This window comes from Hippoglossus hippoglossus, chromosome 17 (assembly GCF_009819705.1).
Source record: "Hippoglossus hippoglossus isolate fHipHip1 chromosome 17, fHipHip1.pri, whole genome shotgun sequence".
Classification (NCBI taxonomy): Eukaryota; Metazoa; Chordata; class Actinopteri; order Pleuronectiformes; family Pleuronectidae; genus Hippoglossus; species Hippoglossus hippoglossus.
The window spans coordinates 1,475,205-1,493,498 of record NC_047167.1 but is presented as its reverse complement, the minus strand read 5'-3'; the positions used below and the strand labels follow the sequence as shown (position 1 = coordinate 1,493,498).

General features: G+C 40.5%; 1 protein-coding gene across 1 annotated transcript in view; it reads right to left on the bottom strand.

Moving 5' to 3' along the window:
• tox (thymocyte selection-associated high mobility group box) overlaps positions 1–13,888 on the bottom strand; it is a 46,223-nt gene extending 32,335 nt beyond the window's left edge. Inside the window, exon 1 of the mRNA XM_034612713.1 lies at positions 13,293–13,888. Coding sequence (XP_034468604.1) covers positions 13,293–13,397 — 105 coding nt within the window. The 5' untranslated portion in view covers positions 13,398–13,888. The remainder of the gene's footprint in view (positions 1–13,292) is intronic.
• Between the last annotated feature and the right edge of the window lie 4,406 nt (positions 13,889–18,294).

The following is an 18,294-nucleotide window of genomic DNA, read 5'->3' as shown; positions in this document are numbered from 1 at the left end:
GGATTGCATTCTTTACCTGCAAGTGTTTGTACTGTTGTTACTGATACTGTATATGGGCAGACCACTGTACTTTTCTCCAGTGATACTTTTTACCATTTGCAGCACTAGGGCTTTGTGAAGTATATATGTTCAATATAAAGCATGGCATAACAGTAGTTGAATTTGATTAGTATTAGCAAAATGAATTTAACATGGTGTGGCAAAGGATCAGAACACCTATTGATTTGTGGCACTCGTATTAGCTTAAATCTGAAAACAGTTATATCAGCTGCTATAACCTTTACAAGTCAAACCTCAGAACCGACAAGAGGAAAACAAAATATTTGGGTCCATAAAACATATTCAAGTAACAATGGTGACCTGGGGACATAATCACCGTCCTGACAAACAACTCACACAAGAACGTTTGAACAGGTGGGTACACACACACACAGGTGGACAGACAGGTGTAACTGCCCTATCCATTTGCCAGCTGCTGGGGTAATATGCAAATGAGGTGTAGGTTTACAGAGTCAACAGAGAGCCAAAACACTGTCGCAATCGACTCAACACACACACACGTTGTACTTCTATCTCAGTGAGGACACTCATCGACATAATACATTCACTAGCCCCTTACCCTAACCTTAACCATCCAAACTAAATGCCTAACCCAACCCTAACCCTTACCCTAACTTAAACCTAATTCTAACCCAAAAAGTAAGGACAGATCAAAATGTCCCCCATTCTAAAAAAGTCCTCACTCTGTAGGGTCTGTGCTTAAAATGGTCCTCACAAAGATGTAAGTACAGGAACACACAGACACACAGACACACACACAGACACACAGACACACAGACACACACACACACACACACACACACACACAATTTGTTGTTGGCTTATTAATCATTTTCTGAAATAGGAAGGTGAATTAGTTTATTGTACATTAATTAAACAAATTCAACAGCACAGCACAACTCTGTACAGATAGTGTCATCTGGATAAGACACACCAAATACTCTCGACTTAAAAAGTGGCCCCAGTGAAAATGTATGGTCCCAGTTTTTTGGGTAGACCATGGCAAGTACAACCTGCACTGGTTTACTCATTATAAGCAGTTTGTCAGCATGTGATCAGGTGAGCCCTGTTGATTAGCTATTGAGCATGGTTTAATTTATCCATGGCTTGATTTTTTGAGATCCAAATATATTTTAAAAGCTTTTCAACATGATCTTATGTCACCTTTCAGATAAAAGTTGTTCTGATATCCTACCATAAGAAAACACTGACCACTATAGTTTACACTGCAGAGTAACTAAAGCTGTCTGACCACAAACTCATGTGTCCCACATTACGCAATGTCCCAGATTACCCAAATTCACCCTACATAAAACACATAAAATGTGTTACGACACTATTGTGTTTTAAAGGCTTTTCTCATCCAATTTTGACATGTGCAATGGATGATGTATTGTTTGAGCCCTAGTGTGATGTGTGCCTGTTTAATATTCTGTCATCTTGTCTAGGAGGCATTTTTTTAGCAGCTGAGGTAGTGTGTAAATATTTTCTTTGTAATACCTACATAATGTAGGTCTTAATACAGGCATGATGATGCAGGTGGAACCGCCATCATTCTGTTTGGACTATAGCTTTATTTACATTTATTTCCCATTTGATAAATGAGTCAAGATTCAGTGGGCCACACTTTAGCTTCATTCTGAGACAGGAGAGAGCACCTATGGTCTAGATGTTGGGGCTTTTATGTATAAAAGTGTTGTTGGTTTTTTTTGGTCAATCAGTGCAACTATTGTACAAGACAAAAATAACAGTGTGCATGTCAAACCTTACAGTAAGATAACTTGACCGGACCAAATGATCCCCTCTCTGACTTCATGGCCTGTCTCTCTCTCCCTCCCTGGCTGCCTTCTCTATATGTGTGTGTGTGTGTGTGTGTGTGTGTGTGTGTGTGTGTGTGTGTCTGTGTGTCTGTGTGTGTGTGTGTGTGTGTGTGTGTGTGTGTGTGTGTGTGTGTGTGTGTGTGTGTGTGTGTGTGTGTGTGTGTGTGTGTGTGTGTGTGGGCAAAGCAAAGGTTTGAATAACAAGCAGCCAGCTAAGTGGATCAGGGTGGAGGAAGGGGGAAGAAAGGGGGAGAGAGACTATTAGGATGAAGGACAAAGGAAAAGAGAGAAATACAGTGTATTGAGGAAAGAAAAGGGAACAGAGATAGAGAAAGGAGAGGTAGAGAGAAATTACATGTGCAGTTGACAATAGGATGGAGAAAACACTCCAAAAGGAATTAAAAAGGAGAGAGAGAGTGATACTATAGCTGCATTCAGACATCCACGTATTTTCCCAGGAGAAGGTGCATGTGTGACCACAAATGTCCTAGTGAGGCGCTCTGCAGTTTCTACGGACTTTATACTAGGAGGCCAGACGGATAAAGATAAAATCCAGGAGAAGTCGATGTGTGAACACAGCACATGCCCTGCTGGATTCACAGCAACCGGGTGGGGGTTTAACTATTCATTGAGGAGAAGCAGAAGGCAAGAGCTGGGATTGGTCCGCTTGGTAGCATCGCATTTCCGGCAGACTTGCCTCCATTTTTGAATTGAGTTGAAGAACAAACATGGACGACGTCATTCTTTTCTTCATTGCAGTTCTTTAAGAAAAAGTGATTGCTGTGTAACATCTATCAGCTCCAACTCCAACTCCATCATGATCAGCTTAGTAACACTCAGCAGAGAATTTGTAAATAATTGGACCATAAACCGGAGGACATTCAACACCAGCATAGAAACTCTACCACCACTAGCGTTTCAGCGGTGTAATGGCGGCTGGACTCACACACACCTACGCACAACTATGAATGCTCGGTCTGTGCGTAGGCTACGTGCGTACCTACGCCGTAGCTTCGACGCAGAAGCATGAATTGGGCTTAACACGTGACACACGCAAAAATGAAAAAACAAAAAGAAAACAAATATCTCCCAGTGAAAAAGCGGTGAGACACATGTAGAAGACACCGGCAAAAATGTCAAGAGAGTTTGTGGTGAGAAGAGCTGACACCAGTGTCGAGGGGCTGTGAACAAAATCACGTGATCCACGCAGCAGAGTTATTAATATGTCAATTCCTGCCTCTGTCTGCTGCACCCGGCTGCTCCACCTCTCGCCTGAATAATGCGGAGGATTTGTTGCTGTTGTGAACGCGTCTGTGCAGAAAATCTCCCACTGTGTTGTACATGTGTGAAAGGCGGGAGGTCATGTCTGAAAACGGCTTAAGATACAGCTCCTTCACACATGAATCTGAGCTAATTTCCGCTTCAATTAAATTCAAGGCTTTTAAGAAAGCCTGAATGACCCAAAAGTGAATCACTTGCATTCATTTTGGAAATTTAATCTTAATATGCAATCTCAAAATCTTTTCATTACTCGATGGACCAAAGAAAAAAGAAGATTTAAAACTAGAATTCTGACTTGCAAATGCTGCACAGAAAGATAAAATGTTTTATAGTTAAAGTTCTAAAGTCAAAAACTCTCCTCAAGTAAAGCCTATGTTACAAATGGAAACATAAAGTTCGTTTTATGAGTTTTGAATACTTAAAATTGATTAATTCTCAAACAATGCATGCTGGGAATTCAATTACATCAAGTAAAAAAAACAAGCTGATGCCAATAATCAAACTTTCATTTAGATCTCTTCATTCAAATAATTTGCGTCCATTCCATTCAATTCCTTTATTGCCATTGTACAGTGTAATTATGTGTCCCAGTGGTACCAAAAACACTTCAGGGAGAGGAAAGCTTTTGTGTCTGTGCACAGTGCCATTGTCATGGGTTCTGCATCATATCAATAAATTAAGCTTGCAGACTTAATGTTTTTGATTCATGACCTTCATTATTTGAACAAGAAGCTTAAAACAAAACTTTTGTGAGACCAACTAGTTGATATATTAATGTTAATCATGAAATGACAGGTATTAGTTATTAGTTGGTATTAGTTGGTACACACATAACTACCTAAAATCAGCAAGAATTTTTAATTGCACATTCTCAACAACGACGATCGAATCACACATGATTATTGTGATTATTGTGTTGCAGCATCTTTTATTAACTCCAAAAACAAACTCACAAACTCTAAACATAAAGGGCCAGCAATTTCTGCTGGCGACTAGCTTTACAGCTCAGCGTCTCTCACGGTCTCACGAGTGCATCTTCGTGACTGTCCTTTTATCTGTCCCTGAGGCAGCTCAGCCGCTGCCTTTTAAACCTGAGGATCGATCAGCTAACAGCTCTCACCTGCGCTGGTACAGGTGAAGGTGTTCTCCCAGTCCCCCCACCTCCACAGACATATTCAATTGTGAGTCACTCACCAACTCAGGACCCTTCTACGCTGCTACCCAGTGTAAAGCTAACTCCTGGCCACTACGTTTTAGCACAAAACTACTGCGTGTTCAGATAATTTTGTCAAGATGATCAGATAAGTCGTATGCCGACTTGACATGGGTGGACAGCAGACTCAGAGCCTAGCAGAATACATTTTTCTCACTTTAACTCACTCAGACATTTTATAGTTTCGAACTTAATGCGAAACTATTAGCTATTTATGCTCCTGTCACAGCACAGAGATGATCTGTTTAAATGTCATTGGCAGATAGAAGTGTTTTTGGTCCCCTCTCTGACGACAGACACTGTTCATTTGAAGTAATTGCGGCTCCAGAGTAGCTAGCCTTATATGGCAACTTGTAGGCAGTGATATGCTAATGATCATGCAGGTGAGAGAAGAAGAATCCCGCATACTGTCCTGTACTTGCAAAAAAACTTTATCAAGTCTACAACATTTCGATCCTGTCTACATGACAGTGTACACTTAATTTTTTGGGGGAAAGTACAGGACAGTGTGCGGGATTCCTCTTCTCTCTCCTGCATGTGCTTTTTCTCCTGAGCACCTGTCCACTGTATTTTTGAAGGTGTGTGTTGGCCTATTCAGCGTTGTTTTATGCTAATGATCACAGATTCACAGCTCCAAATAAACCGGTTTTAAATCAGTATTCAAATGTAACGTAAGAGAGGCATGACATAAAAATACCAAAATGTTCTTGCATGAGGCTCATTTTTGTAGGCTATGACAGCAGTAAAAGTCTGACAGCTCCTAATGTATACACAGGACAAAAGTAGCAGATCAATCACAGATAAGCAGAAAACTCCAAGTCATTGTATATGATGGCAGAAAGAACATTTTCAGCAAAAACAAGTTTACACCTTTCAATATTGGCAATGTTTTTTTTGTCTACATCATTTATAATTGTAGGATCGGTGACAAAAGCAGAGCGTTAAAAAAGTGCAACAACTCCCAAATAATGCCTCAGGAACTGATCCCATCTCTTCCACCACAAGTTAATTGATCCGAGCCATTGTCACTAATATAGTACACACGGAACAATGCAGCGATGATTGCAGTATGTGATTTGACTGCAATATGTTTGTTTTGGAAACGAAATCCTGATAATTAGTCTCTTCTGGCAGGAATCTACTTCTGCCCATCTGTTCCATTTGGCAACCCCACCACCACCAACCAGGGGGTCCCTCGGTGCTTCGTCCCCTCAATTCAACCAAATGAAACACCTTCAGCCACATCGGCACACGTGCAACAGTGCTGCAAGTTACCCAATCGACGGTGTACGTTGGGCAGTGGGTGGGTGTTGTGGGGAGTCTGGCTTGATGTTCTGTAACGGGAATGACAGCCAACACAGACAGACGGACGGACAGATTGACTGGTTGTTGTTCTCATAGATAATTAGATGAGATGCCGACACTTTGGCCGGTAAGAAAACTGTGTGAGGAGACAATAGCAGTATGTGATACTCCAAAAAACCACTGGAGGGGGAACAAAGGATAAGATAATAACATATCTGTAGACGTGTTGGAAATCCTTTTAAATAATTATGTCTGAATTACCTTAATACTGATAGGCCATTTTAATTATACTGACAAAACCATTCTTATTAACACCTAACCCTAACCCTAGATCTGACTGACTGAAACTGTAATAATGTTTCGGTGGGTTTGTTGTAGAGTGGATTATTCTGCACACTAGAATGGACCATCCTGTTTATTCCGTGGCTAGTCGCCAGCAATCACCATAAGTTAACTCAGCCAACTCACGTGGAGCAGATTTATTACTACTACAACATAAAGTATGTGCCGTGCACATACACACGAGCACCGATGAGAAGAGGGTGTGATGATAATAAACTGTCCCCCAAGGTGACTCTGAATCACAGCTTTGGGTTGGAGGCGGGCTTTATGAAGGCCTGTATGAGCAGTGGAGACCTAAAGCTTCTGCAGATTTTTTTGTGCATGTATCTTATGAGTCCTAATTAAAGTTTGTAAATCATTTAAATGTAAACTTTGTGTTAGCTTTTTGTCCAACTTGAGATACATTTCCTTCAGAAGTAATGATAACGTTGGAAGGTGGCTGCAGTCAAAGCATGGATTCACCCGAAGAGCAAGCTAAAGCGAAAAAAATCGCCCACGATCATATTAAGTATAGGTCACCAATAGGCGGACCGCAGTCCAGATCCAGACCTTGCCGCTGTTTTATGCGGACCCAGACCTATAATTCGATTTTGATGGAGCGTTTCTATTTTAACCTGCGCAACATTTCACGCATTTATGGTAGTCTTATTTTAACCTGCGCAGCTTTTTCCATCTTTACGGTAGTAAATCCTGGCAGCATATGGTAGACGTTACTTCTCTCACTTCAGACTGGGCTGGTTTTTGTTGGGGAACAATGCCCTGCAGTGCATACTTTGTTTTATGCTATATTTGTTTGTATTTAAGAGAAGATGATTAAATAAATATAAATGACATAAGTTTTACATATTCATTTTTGATCAATTCATTATAATATTGATCAAGTAATAGAAACTAATCGTTAGATTAATCGGAAAAAAAATTATCGATAGGTTTATCAATTATTTGCTCGATGCTAATTTGCAGCGCTCCGTTCTCTCTATGGTCCATAATGTTTTTGCTATCCACACAGACAGTCAGACCTCATAGTTTCAGCTTCAGTTGTGATATGCAATGCAGTTCTTTCCCTCTCGTAACATCTGTTTCACTCTTTAATCTGTATGCCTGTCACTTGGAATCTGTTGCTTGTGAGAGGGACCTTTGTGCACTCGCATGTGCATCCCCGTTACCGCCATAGATTGAATTAATTCTGTGCGCTGGAAGCTTTATTTTGGTTTGTATCTGTAATTTTGAAGGCAAGATACCATGTGTGAAATAGGAATCCCACTACAACAGGCCTTTTTCCCACAGCAGACATTTTGACGGGTCACAGTAGTATAATTGCAGGTGCAACAAGCATTGACAATAGCTTTGTCCCATTTCCTACAATGGCATGTCAAAAATGTGACAAAGGCATCTAATAATTTTCTACTAGGAAAGAAAACAAACTTCTCGTCTCCCAGCTGCATTTTATTTTATTTGTCAGTTATTTATCATACATGTTAATATAGCATTAATTTAAAAGTGTCCCAGCTTTAAACCATTCCCTTTTTTCTTTTCACTAAGTAGTTCAGTTTTGTCTGCCATCCCACAATACTTTGAGAAGCAAATTTAAAAGCATGCCAGAGTAAATGAAGAAAACTTTGCTCTTGCTGGTGCACCATGCTCAGTGGGTTTCTCCATAAAACTGAAACCATGGGTCCAAAAGTCTGAGGCCACAAATGGAAAACTGGGCTCAGATTTTCAAGCTATCAATTTAAAATGATGATGATACCACACCAGAGCTGTGCACATATCTGAGTCCAGTTTAAACAGCATACCCACTAAGCTAATCCTATGATTTGCATGATTTGAAAACAAGTCATGACTTCAGATGAAGTGACCTCTTGACTCATCACAGCACTGGTTTAGAGCGCCAGATCACAAGATTATGGCTTCTAATTCTTATTGGTCTAGATTTTATTTCTCTACATTTTCTCATCCTGTTCACCCGTGCAATTTCTTTTCTTTTTTGCTTTTCTCCACTCGCTATTCTCCTTTTATTCACTAAGGCTAGATCCACAAAAATAAAATGAAAATGATCTCTAACCATATTAACGCACCTGAATCACAGCACATGGACATTCACAAACACTGGGCAGTGTAAATTGTCAACTCTGCAGTTGCTTGCTTAGTTGTATAAAATGCTACGAACGAGGAAGATCAATGGTATATTCTTATCTTGGAGCGGTTAGTGAAAGTTAGGATTAGAAGGACTTGTGATTCGTGCGAACATGGACGTTACAGAACATGGCTGTTTATGTCATTGTTTCCAAAAATCTTCGTTTCCGTCCATTCAGACTAAAACAGGTCGAGCAGAATTTCCCAAAGTTTCCATTTTAGGGGTTTGGAAGCTCGGGAGTAGTATGAATGCCTGGCGACAGCAAAACTGATGCGTTTTAAAACAAAAAGGTGGTAGTGTGGACGTAGCCTACGGCCTACTTCTGTGCTGCCTGTTCTCTTTCCCATTCTATTTGCTTTAGAAATACCTCACCCAGCTTTCACAGTCATCATGTTTACATTAGGCGCTCTCTCCCTCTACCCGTCCCTCTTGCACCCGACCCTTCCTCTCCCGCTCTCCCAGATTCATCCCATCCCATTCTTATCACTCTCTATTTTTGTCTACTCTCTGTACGGCTGCAAGTTCAGTAAATAGTTTATGTATTTAAATGGCTACACCACAAATACGTGTATAATTTCATAGAGAAGCCAAAGTCACCTCACAAGATTACAGCAGGTGACATCTTATTCACTTCTGGTATTAAGTGTATTGCTCATATTCGTGCCTGTGGACACTCATTGTGAGCACTGTCACCCAATCAGGGCTCAGCATGGCTCATCCACCTCTGTTCATCCATCCGGCCGTTCACGAGTATCACAAACAGTGACATTGTGCTGACTGCTGGCCACAGAGACACCTCCTGTGACACTTCATTCACGAGAAGTTTCAGTGTCGATGGTAGTATTAACAAGAAAAGACACAGAAAGAGTGGATGTGTCCTGCAGTACAAACTGTTGGAGCAATACAAATATGCAGAGCCATCTGATATTTAAGGTACAATCTAACTGATGTTACATCCTGTTACCAATAAAACGAGAAGTTGATGTGGGTGCCTTAAATGGACATACATATACGTTACATGGATCTTAAAGGGCCACTCAGTGATCCATTTGGTCAAAAGAACAAAAGATTTAAAGAAATGAATATATATCAAATCAATAACCAACTGCAACAACTCAACAGCAGTGACTATGGGCAGTACAAAGAGAGAGGGAGAGGATATGCTGGCTCTGGGATGGTCTCTGCCATAAAAACAGAAAAGGATTTTTGACAGTAATGACGTTCATGATCTGCATGGTCCTTACAGTTTAAATTCTGAAGAAAAGACTTGTGTGCCACTAAATTTGAAAGTTTCCTGTTTAATACAAAAGATTATTTCCTCAAAACTGTCTTCGGCTAATTACATTTATATACAACTAATTAGTAGGAACTTATTTTCATTACCGATTCATCTGCTAATGAATCAAGTAACTGATTCTAATTCATTTTGTTTGTCTATAATCGATCAGGACACTATTGCAGTTACAGTTACAACACATGTATTCATTACAGCCAAATGTGACGTTATCTCATGTTGTGAATTGTTATTTTTTTATACAGTTAAGATCAAACAAAGCAACAAATTATTAAGAGGCTGGAATCATACAATGTTTTTGCCCAAATATATTATGATTAATGGATTATCAACAGTTTCTGTTGATAATCAGTAACTGACCGACGCTCTGTTTTTCCATTCATGGTTTAAAAGGGCAAACATCACTGTTTCCTACATGATGTGTCAGTACAATGGTTGGTATAGTTACTGCCATGTTTTGTTCCACACACAATACAAGGGAGGAGGTCAGGGTGGATGGTCGATGTCCAAAGTGCTTAGCACCAGATTTATGTAATTGTAATAAGAATAATATAAATGGCTTCAGTAAGTATTTAGCCCTTACTTCCCTCACCCTCCATAACTTTATGGTGTTGTCAATTTGATTTTAAATTGGTCCAGAAGTTATAGCAGAGGCCAAAATAAAACATTCCGTTAGCTTGGGCATAATTGGAGATTTCTCTGGTTTTCAATAATGTTGGAAACATTTTGGATAGTGTAAGTACACAAGTCAACAAAATATATAACATAGGTCTAGTTGTTTTTAAATATTTTAATGAAGAATTGTTAAATGTTCTATCTTTAAATGAAGTGTGCAAACACTGGTGGGATCTGAGTATTTTCTGAGAGCACTGGAATTTCTCTGTTTAGGTGAGATGGAAAATGTAGCCCACTACAGGCATTACATCTTTACATTAACACATCTGTCAGACATGCCTCTCTCTCTCTCTCTCTCTCTCTCTCTCTCTCTCTCTCTCTCTCTCTCTCACACACACACACACACACACACACACACACTCCCTTTTATATACACCCCCCATCTCTATTTTCCCCCTCTCTCTGTTCCCCGACACAGTAATATGATCAGGCCGACAGAGCGGTGAATCTAAAGACACCGAAATATAGCGCAAACCTTAGTGGCCCCGGCCCCACCCCCACTACTCTCTCTCTCTCTCTTTCATTCTCACTCTTTCTCTCCCTCTCTCTCTCTCATCTACATCATCCCTACCCCCAACAACCGTCCTACTACCTCTCTCCAGTCCCTACCCCCAACCACAGAGCTCTCTTGCTCTCTACATCTCCAGCCTCTCTCTCTTTCTCTCTCTGAAACAAATACGCTCCCTTACGACACTCATGATTCTGAGGGTAGAGCATTTCTATGCTTCATGTTAGATTCACCGCTAAGAATCATCAGATTGATATATATATACTACACATAGTTCAGTCTTTCACTGTGTTATAAAAAGAGGTCATTAAAATAAAACACAAAAAAACTATGATGTTGTTCACAAAGATATTAATGTGATATTTATGTTAATGCTCAACCAGCATGTACTGAGGTAAAACTCCAAACTACATACTGCCTGTATGCAGTATTTACTACTAGCACATACCTCTGCCAAGGCCAACCAATCCAACACATCTGTCTAGTTCTTATAATAGAAAGATAAACACAAAAGGTGGTCTTTTCATAATTTGCACCAAACTGTAAAAACTCGTAGATCTCAACACCATAAATTTTATATTTTATATCAAGATCCAAACATTAGGACTTCCAGGGAGGTTATATTTTCATCCCTGTCTAATTGTCAGCAGGATTACACAACAACAACTAGGGATTTTCACCAAACTTGGTAGAAGGATGGGACATGGGCCAAGAAAGAACCCATTACATTTTGGGGTCCAGACAAAGATCCAGGATTTATTTTCACTTTCTTAACCATTGTGTAATAGGGAGTTTTTTAAAATATATTTTCACATATTCTCAGGGAATAATTCATGGATTTGATGAAAAAAGAATCCGGGCATATTAAGGGGACTCATATTTATGAGTGCATGAAATTTGGTGCAGATCCAAATAAAAATCCAGATCATGTGAATTTCATGACGAGACTGCTGAGCCTGGGAGGAGGCATGCACTCTATTAAGTGCCTAGTTTCAGTAGAATTTTGAAGAAGAAAATCTGGAAAAATGCCCAAGAAATCCACATTTGTGCACCGTCGCGGATCACACCATTCTACAGAGGCCTCTACACAAGTTATTTTCTTTTTTTAGTTTTTTGTTCTTTGTTCTTTGTTTTTACAGTGGTAGCATCTCTGTTTTCTATGTACATGGCATTGCTGTAGACTTTTCTTTATTCCACTAAAAAACAGTAGTTACATGTATAGGGGGAAAAAACTGTCCAACAACAGGACATTAAAACATACTATACTCCCAAGATCCTGTTTAAAAGTAGATCTCAGTTGGAACTTTGATGGAATAAAAGTCAGAGTAAGATGTCTGGGTACCTTAGACACCCGCTGGCAGGCAGTTTGCACCCTGGGTATTTGGGTAAAACTAAGTGTCCATGCTTCTGTAATTGCACGGCAGCGTCACCGTTGACAGTTATTCTGAGACTCCGTTCATTAAAACAGTGACAGAGATGGTTTAAGATTTTAAGCAGCTAGTAAAAGAACAGAAAGGGTGTGAGTGTGTCACTGCAGTGTGAACCCAGTGGAAGAGGTAATTATACCAACACAAGTCAGAGTTGAGCCCCTGGTTCCCCAGCTAGTGTACATTTAATTAACCCTCGGGGCAATGATGAGAAGTACAACACATCGATACAGTCAGATTTATATAAATATCATCGGATCCTCTTTAAGTTTACATCCCTGCTTCCTGTACAAATGTATAACTCGCTGTCTGTTTAATATTCTTATGATTTTCCTTTACACGCCTCAGCAACAAAAATACATGTACATAAAACTGATGACCGAACTGCGGCAGCATGATCACTGTTAGCTAAGAATATTTTTAGCAATATTATTATTTTTACAAGAAAAATAAGTAAAAGTGAAAAGGTGCAACGTGTCTGTTCCATTTAATTGTGCTAAGATTGAAGAGAGGTTAATTATCTGTCTTTAACTCTACTAGCTGCACTCATCATCCGTACCTACTGAAATAATGAAGTCATTCATCACTGTCAAATGTGCAGGGTCTGCCCCATGTGTACGTTCCTCACGTATCCAGACATCTTACTCTGATAACAAGCAAACCTGTGCATATAGACTCCTCTGACCTGTTTGCATCCTCCTCGATGTTTCTGAAAGTGACTCTGACCCTGACCTTGCTTTCTGGAGGCAGAAAGACAGCAGAGCATCCCATACACCAATGTAAGTATCACAGAGCAGGTACACGACAGAGGTGCTGCTGTGAATTCTAGTAAACATCAACTCATGTCATCAGAACTCCTTTGTTAGCACTTACAACGTGGAGCATATTTAAACCACTAGTATTACGTTTTAATTACAGCTGTTGTTCGTGTATCATGAACGGAATTAGATCATGTGTATCATCTAGTGAGTGAGCGGCTCTGGTGTGAATAAAGCCACTGGGGGGGTGCGGGGGGGGGGGGGGGGGGGGGGGGTTCCAGTTACCTTCATTAGCTGCTTTAATTAACTGTGGCCTAATAAAGCAATTAATTACCACTTAATTTGAGTGAGCAGAAACAGATGAATGCACAGCGAGGCTGGTTAAAGTAGCACAAAGGTGACTTTCATCACAGCACAATGGGGAGCAGACGTGGTTTGAGCAGAACATTTGCTCGTGTCGCTCCTGTCTTACCTTGTTGTTGCCGAAGGCCGGGTCCGGGTAGGAGAGCTGCCCGAGCCTGGTGTGGTTTGACACGGCCAGGGGCTGAGGAGGAGGTGGGTAAACTGTCACATCCATGGCTGACAATACATCCACTTCTCCACCGCTGAACTCTGCTTCCGAGTTTCTTTCTTCTCTGTCGGCAAAAAAAAATAAGCTACTCTCTATTTTATTTGTTCATGAAGTTATAGTAAGCTTTTCAGCGAGTCCTGCAGCTACTACCACGTAATAAAATGCGGGTTTCACGCGGATGAAGCCGGTACAAAGCGAGCTCAAAGAGTCGCTGAAGTTTAGGCTGATGCTCTTCTCTCCACGCCGGCTATCATGCTCCGGTGGCCGCGGCTCTGGGGAGCAAACTTCCCGTTAAACGCACTTCTTTGATACGGACGCTGCGCTGTAAAAACCCACCGGTTTCCGCTGCTCTGTTACCGACTGTCTGTGTTCACTAGCCGGTGCGTGTTTCGGTTCGGACCCTGTCTGTGCTGCTGTGCCGCTCGGTGCTGCTCCACTGCCGCTGCGCGTCTGCTCCGTGCCGCGGCTGCTCCGGACCAGCAGGTATACAAAGAGCTGCTCCGTCAAGCCAGCGGCACTCAGCGAGCAGCAGGGCCGGATGTGTGTGTTCTCACAAAGTAAAAGCTGGAGTTATGTCGGGAGGGAAAAAAATAAGAGCAGGGGAAGAACAAAGCAACTCGAACAAACACGGTGAAGTCATCTTTTCATTAATAACGTAAGAAGCACGACTTTCAAATATATATTTGGGGGAGCCCTCCTCAGTGGATGAGAGTAGTTGTGACACTAAACTATCTTTTAATTCCCGGAAGAGCTCAATAGCACAATGTGCTCCATCTAGAGGTCTAGTTAGGTGTTAATGTTTCAACTCGATTCATTGTTTATTTTATCTTTTTGCATTATTCAAATTATTTCATCTGTCTTTCTTTATATTTGCTTGCAGTAATGTATTCACTTACAACTATGAACACGTTTTCTTGTCAGGTATACACGTTTGTCCCTCTGTGTTTGTATATTTATATTCATTTTTTATTATTTATTTTTAATTTCAATTGAGGTGCCTATATTGGCTCGGTTGTACAATAAGGCTTTGACATCTTGATCGTCAGTCAATGTTTTTATGGTTCAAAAGTCAAAATTTAATAGCAACAAATTTAAATAGTGAGTGTATTGATGTGTATAAGTGTGTATCAAAAGTGTATTGATGTGTCTAAATCCTCAGTGACTATAAAAGTCCATGTGTGTCACAAACTCTTTTGCCATATGTATCCATGCAGATCCAGCATTCCTCGTACATGTGTGCCCCTGTTTTTTTAATTAATAGTGTGATTCAAACAAATTACAGCACATTGTGATTGATATTAATTTGGACAATAATACCACAGTGAACCTAGGGTTATTTATAGTGTAGTGGTCTGTACTGTGGTACTCGATCGGAACTTAGAGGTTCCGATTTTTTCTCTCCATCTGTACAGTGCTGTATCTCCTCTCTTGTATGCTGTTAAGCCACAACCTTCTGCTCCTCAGTCACTTTCTGTGAATCCAGGAAATTGTTGACAGTTGTATGTATAATCCATCAAACTAGCATTTAATTTCCAGCCCAAGAGATTCATTACCCAGAGAGCCAAGCTTAACTACATGATGTGAGGAAAGACACTGAGCAAGAGACTGGGCACTGTAAAGGGAAAGGAAGAAAATGGTTATGAAAAATCTTTATATATAATGCAGCATCAAAGAAAATGTCTGTCTGCAGGGAGCACTGACTATAAACACTCTGATGGTCTTGTGTCCAAAATGAACTCTGCTGTGACCACAAAGTGTATTTCTATCAGCTGAGTTGTTTAAAACAAGTTGTTGAACTTAGTTTTGGGACAGTCAAAGGCAGAAAACACCTATCTAGACAACAGTTCAGACAAGGTGAGCTGCCTCTCATCTTTGTACCTCTGGTGAAGGCCACTGTTGATGAGTTGATATGTCAGTGGTGTTTACCTCGAGCCATCTGTCCTGTTGTTGAGGCAGAGCTTGGTGTCTACCCATTGTTTCTACGAGATGTTTTTTATTTGAGCTGACTTTGGTTTGGGTCTTGACATTGGAGACATGACCAACAGTCTTCCAGCCCCCTCTTAAGATTATGCACAGAGCTTTTGGTTTTTGAGAGCTGAGGACAGTGCAGTGAAGAGGCTGCTGAAGACCCATATGTCCGCCATTCTTCAGTATCCCAATGTTGTGTCCAGCAGGGAATGGAAAGTTTGCTACAGTCTCCCACCATGAAGGCAAATGAAAGCTTTGAAAAGACCAGATCTAATGCTTCCAACGCATGTTTTTTAATTCAGTGGAGCTAAGGTGTGGCAAAAGGTCTGTTTGTGGTTCGGGCAATGTATAACACTCCAAACCAACATCAACAACAACAGCAGAAGGAACCATGTCATGGTAAGTCCATGCTTCTCCATCCACGTCTACTAGGATGTCATAGGTTTTACAGTAATGACAGATGCTTCATCTGCTGTTCTCTTGGTTAGAGATGGAAATGGGAGTTTTGGGCTGTTGTACCTTGTACAAGCTAGAGCCAAAATGCCTGCGTTGGACATGGTTGTTCAGGACTACATGGCAGTCAGTGGTTTGGTGTTTTGTTTATAAGCCGAGTGTGTTTCATCAAAAGGGCTTGTCAGATGGTGAAACAGTTTTGGAAAGAGGAAACCCCAGTGTCCTGACCAACAATCCGACTGGCCAGTTGTGAAAAGGGAGCCAGAAAGGAGCCAGGCTGTGAAGTTAGAAACTAGAGACATAGCTAATTTTGTCACTTTTTATTGGAACAACTGGATACAACACTATAAGCAATCAAGAGTGCTGAAGTGTAAGCACTGCTAGATAATTGATTATCGTATCTCTCCTCTCGACAGGCTTTTCTTCCTGCCTTCAGTTAGCTAAAACTTTTGGCTTTTAAAGAGGTTGGACAACAACATGGTAAGAACTGTTGATTTCAAGATAATGTTATGCTTTTTATTTGATAGGAACAATGAAGACAGTAAATATGGGGCTAGAGAGAAGGGGGATGACATTAATGATCCAGCCAAAAAGGAATAAAATGCTCCTTTTCAAACATGCCCAGTGTGTGATATAATGTCTTAATGGACCGATATGTAGAATATAGTAAGATTTTCTGAGAGGAAATGGAATATAATGTTCATAATGAGGTTTCATTTGTCCAAATTAACCAGAAAAAAGAATTGCAGTGTTTAGAATAAACTTTTAAATCTACAGCAGGAGTTTTCTACAGTTGCACCGCCATGATTCTACAGAAGCTGAGAATGGACAAATGAAACAGTGGCACTATGGAAGGCCTTTTTTGTATTACCTAAAGGCCAATGCAGCTCCTCCTATGTTCTTGGAGGGGGTATTTGGTCAGTAGCAATCTGCACCCTCACCACTAGAGGCCACTAAATTGTACACACTTTTTTGTGGGGTGACTGTTTTAAATCTTATTGAATTGTTTGAATTCATCCCAATCAAATTAATGTTGTTACATCTGTAGATGTCAAACATGTGGAAAGAAAAGAAAGAGAAAAGGCATCCACAGTGTCTTGAATCAGTAAATTAGTACAAGGCAAAAAAGCTTTTTAATTCCCAGCAAAATTAAAGTTAGACAGTTAATAGTATTGTATGTGTATCCCTGCAGTAAACTGTCGGATTGTCTTTTCTCCCCTGCTGGTATAATAGGATTTATTCAGTTTGTGAACATTATTAAACAGTTTCATGAAAAGTCAATCAAGAGGTCCTAATGACTTCAGAGAACAAGATAAGGTGTAAATGATCACATTGGGTGCAGGTATAGTAAATAAAATAATTAATGTGTGTGTCTGAGAGAAAAAGAATTAGGCCATTCAATACAACCAGAGCAGATTAACTGCAGCTTTCTGTCCGTACAAATGATCCTAATGACAGAACACATCTCCATTATCTGCAAATAGATACAGTACATGTACACAGAGGCATATAAACAAAGAGATGCTATCCCAGCCACACACACACACACACACACACACACACACACACACACACACACACACACACACACACACACACACACACACAGATGTGCACATGCTGCTGATTTACACACACAGGCTACAGTTCACTATTATAGAAGTCATACCATTATATCAAATATACCTGCACACACACAATCACGTGCATTATGGAAACACACACACACACACACATATATATATATATATATAAGCATATGAATATTGTACAAACACACAGACATACATGTAGGAAACATAACCATGTGCACACTGCAACCCGAAAATTATGCCAGAGTTCATCCACACAAAATCATGAAATGCATTTTCTCTTCTTCATGCATTCTCAAACATTCTTCTCTTCCTCTCTCTCTCTCTCACTCTCTCACACACACACACACACACACACACACACACACACACACACACACACACACACACACACACACACACACACACACACACACACACATCGACACCACAAACCAGCCCACACATACTTAGTGAACATACATACAGTGTGCGATTCACCCATCCCCCACCTACACATACATATATGCACCCCTCCCCTCTGAAAAAGGCATAATTCACTTCCATATTCTCCTCCCCCACACACAGTTCCTCTCTACAAAACTACACACACACACATCACACACACACACACACACACACACACACACACACACACACACACACACACACACACACACACACACACACACACACACACACACACAGTTGATTTCAGAGGACATTGACGTACATTTTACATTTTTTGTCCTGCAGACTTACTTTAACCTTAACCTACAACTACAAGATGCATTAACCTAACCCTTAACCTTAACCAAACCTTAAAATATGTCTTCATCCTAAAATGTTTTAAGTTACGTTACGAAGAGGACAAGTAGGACAACAACTCTTCATCATAGCTGTGTAAACAG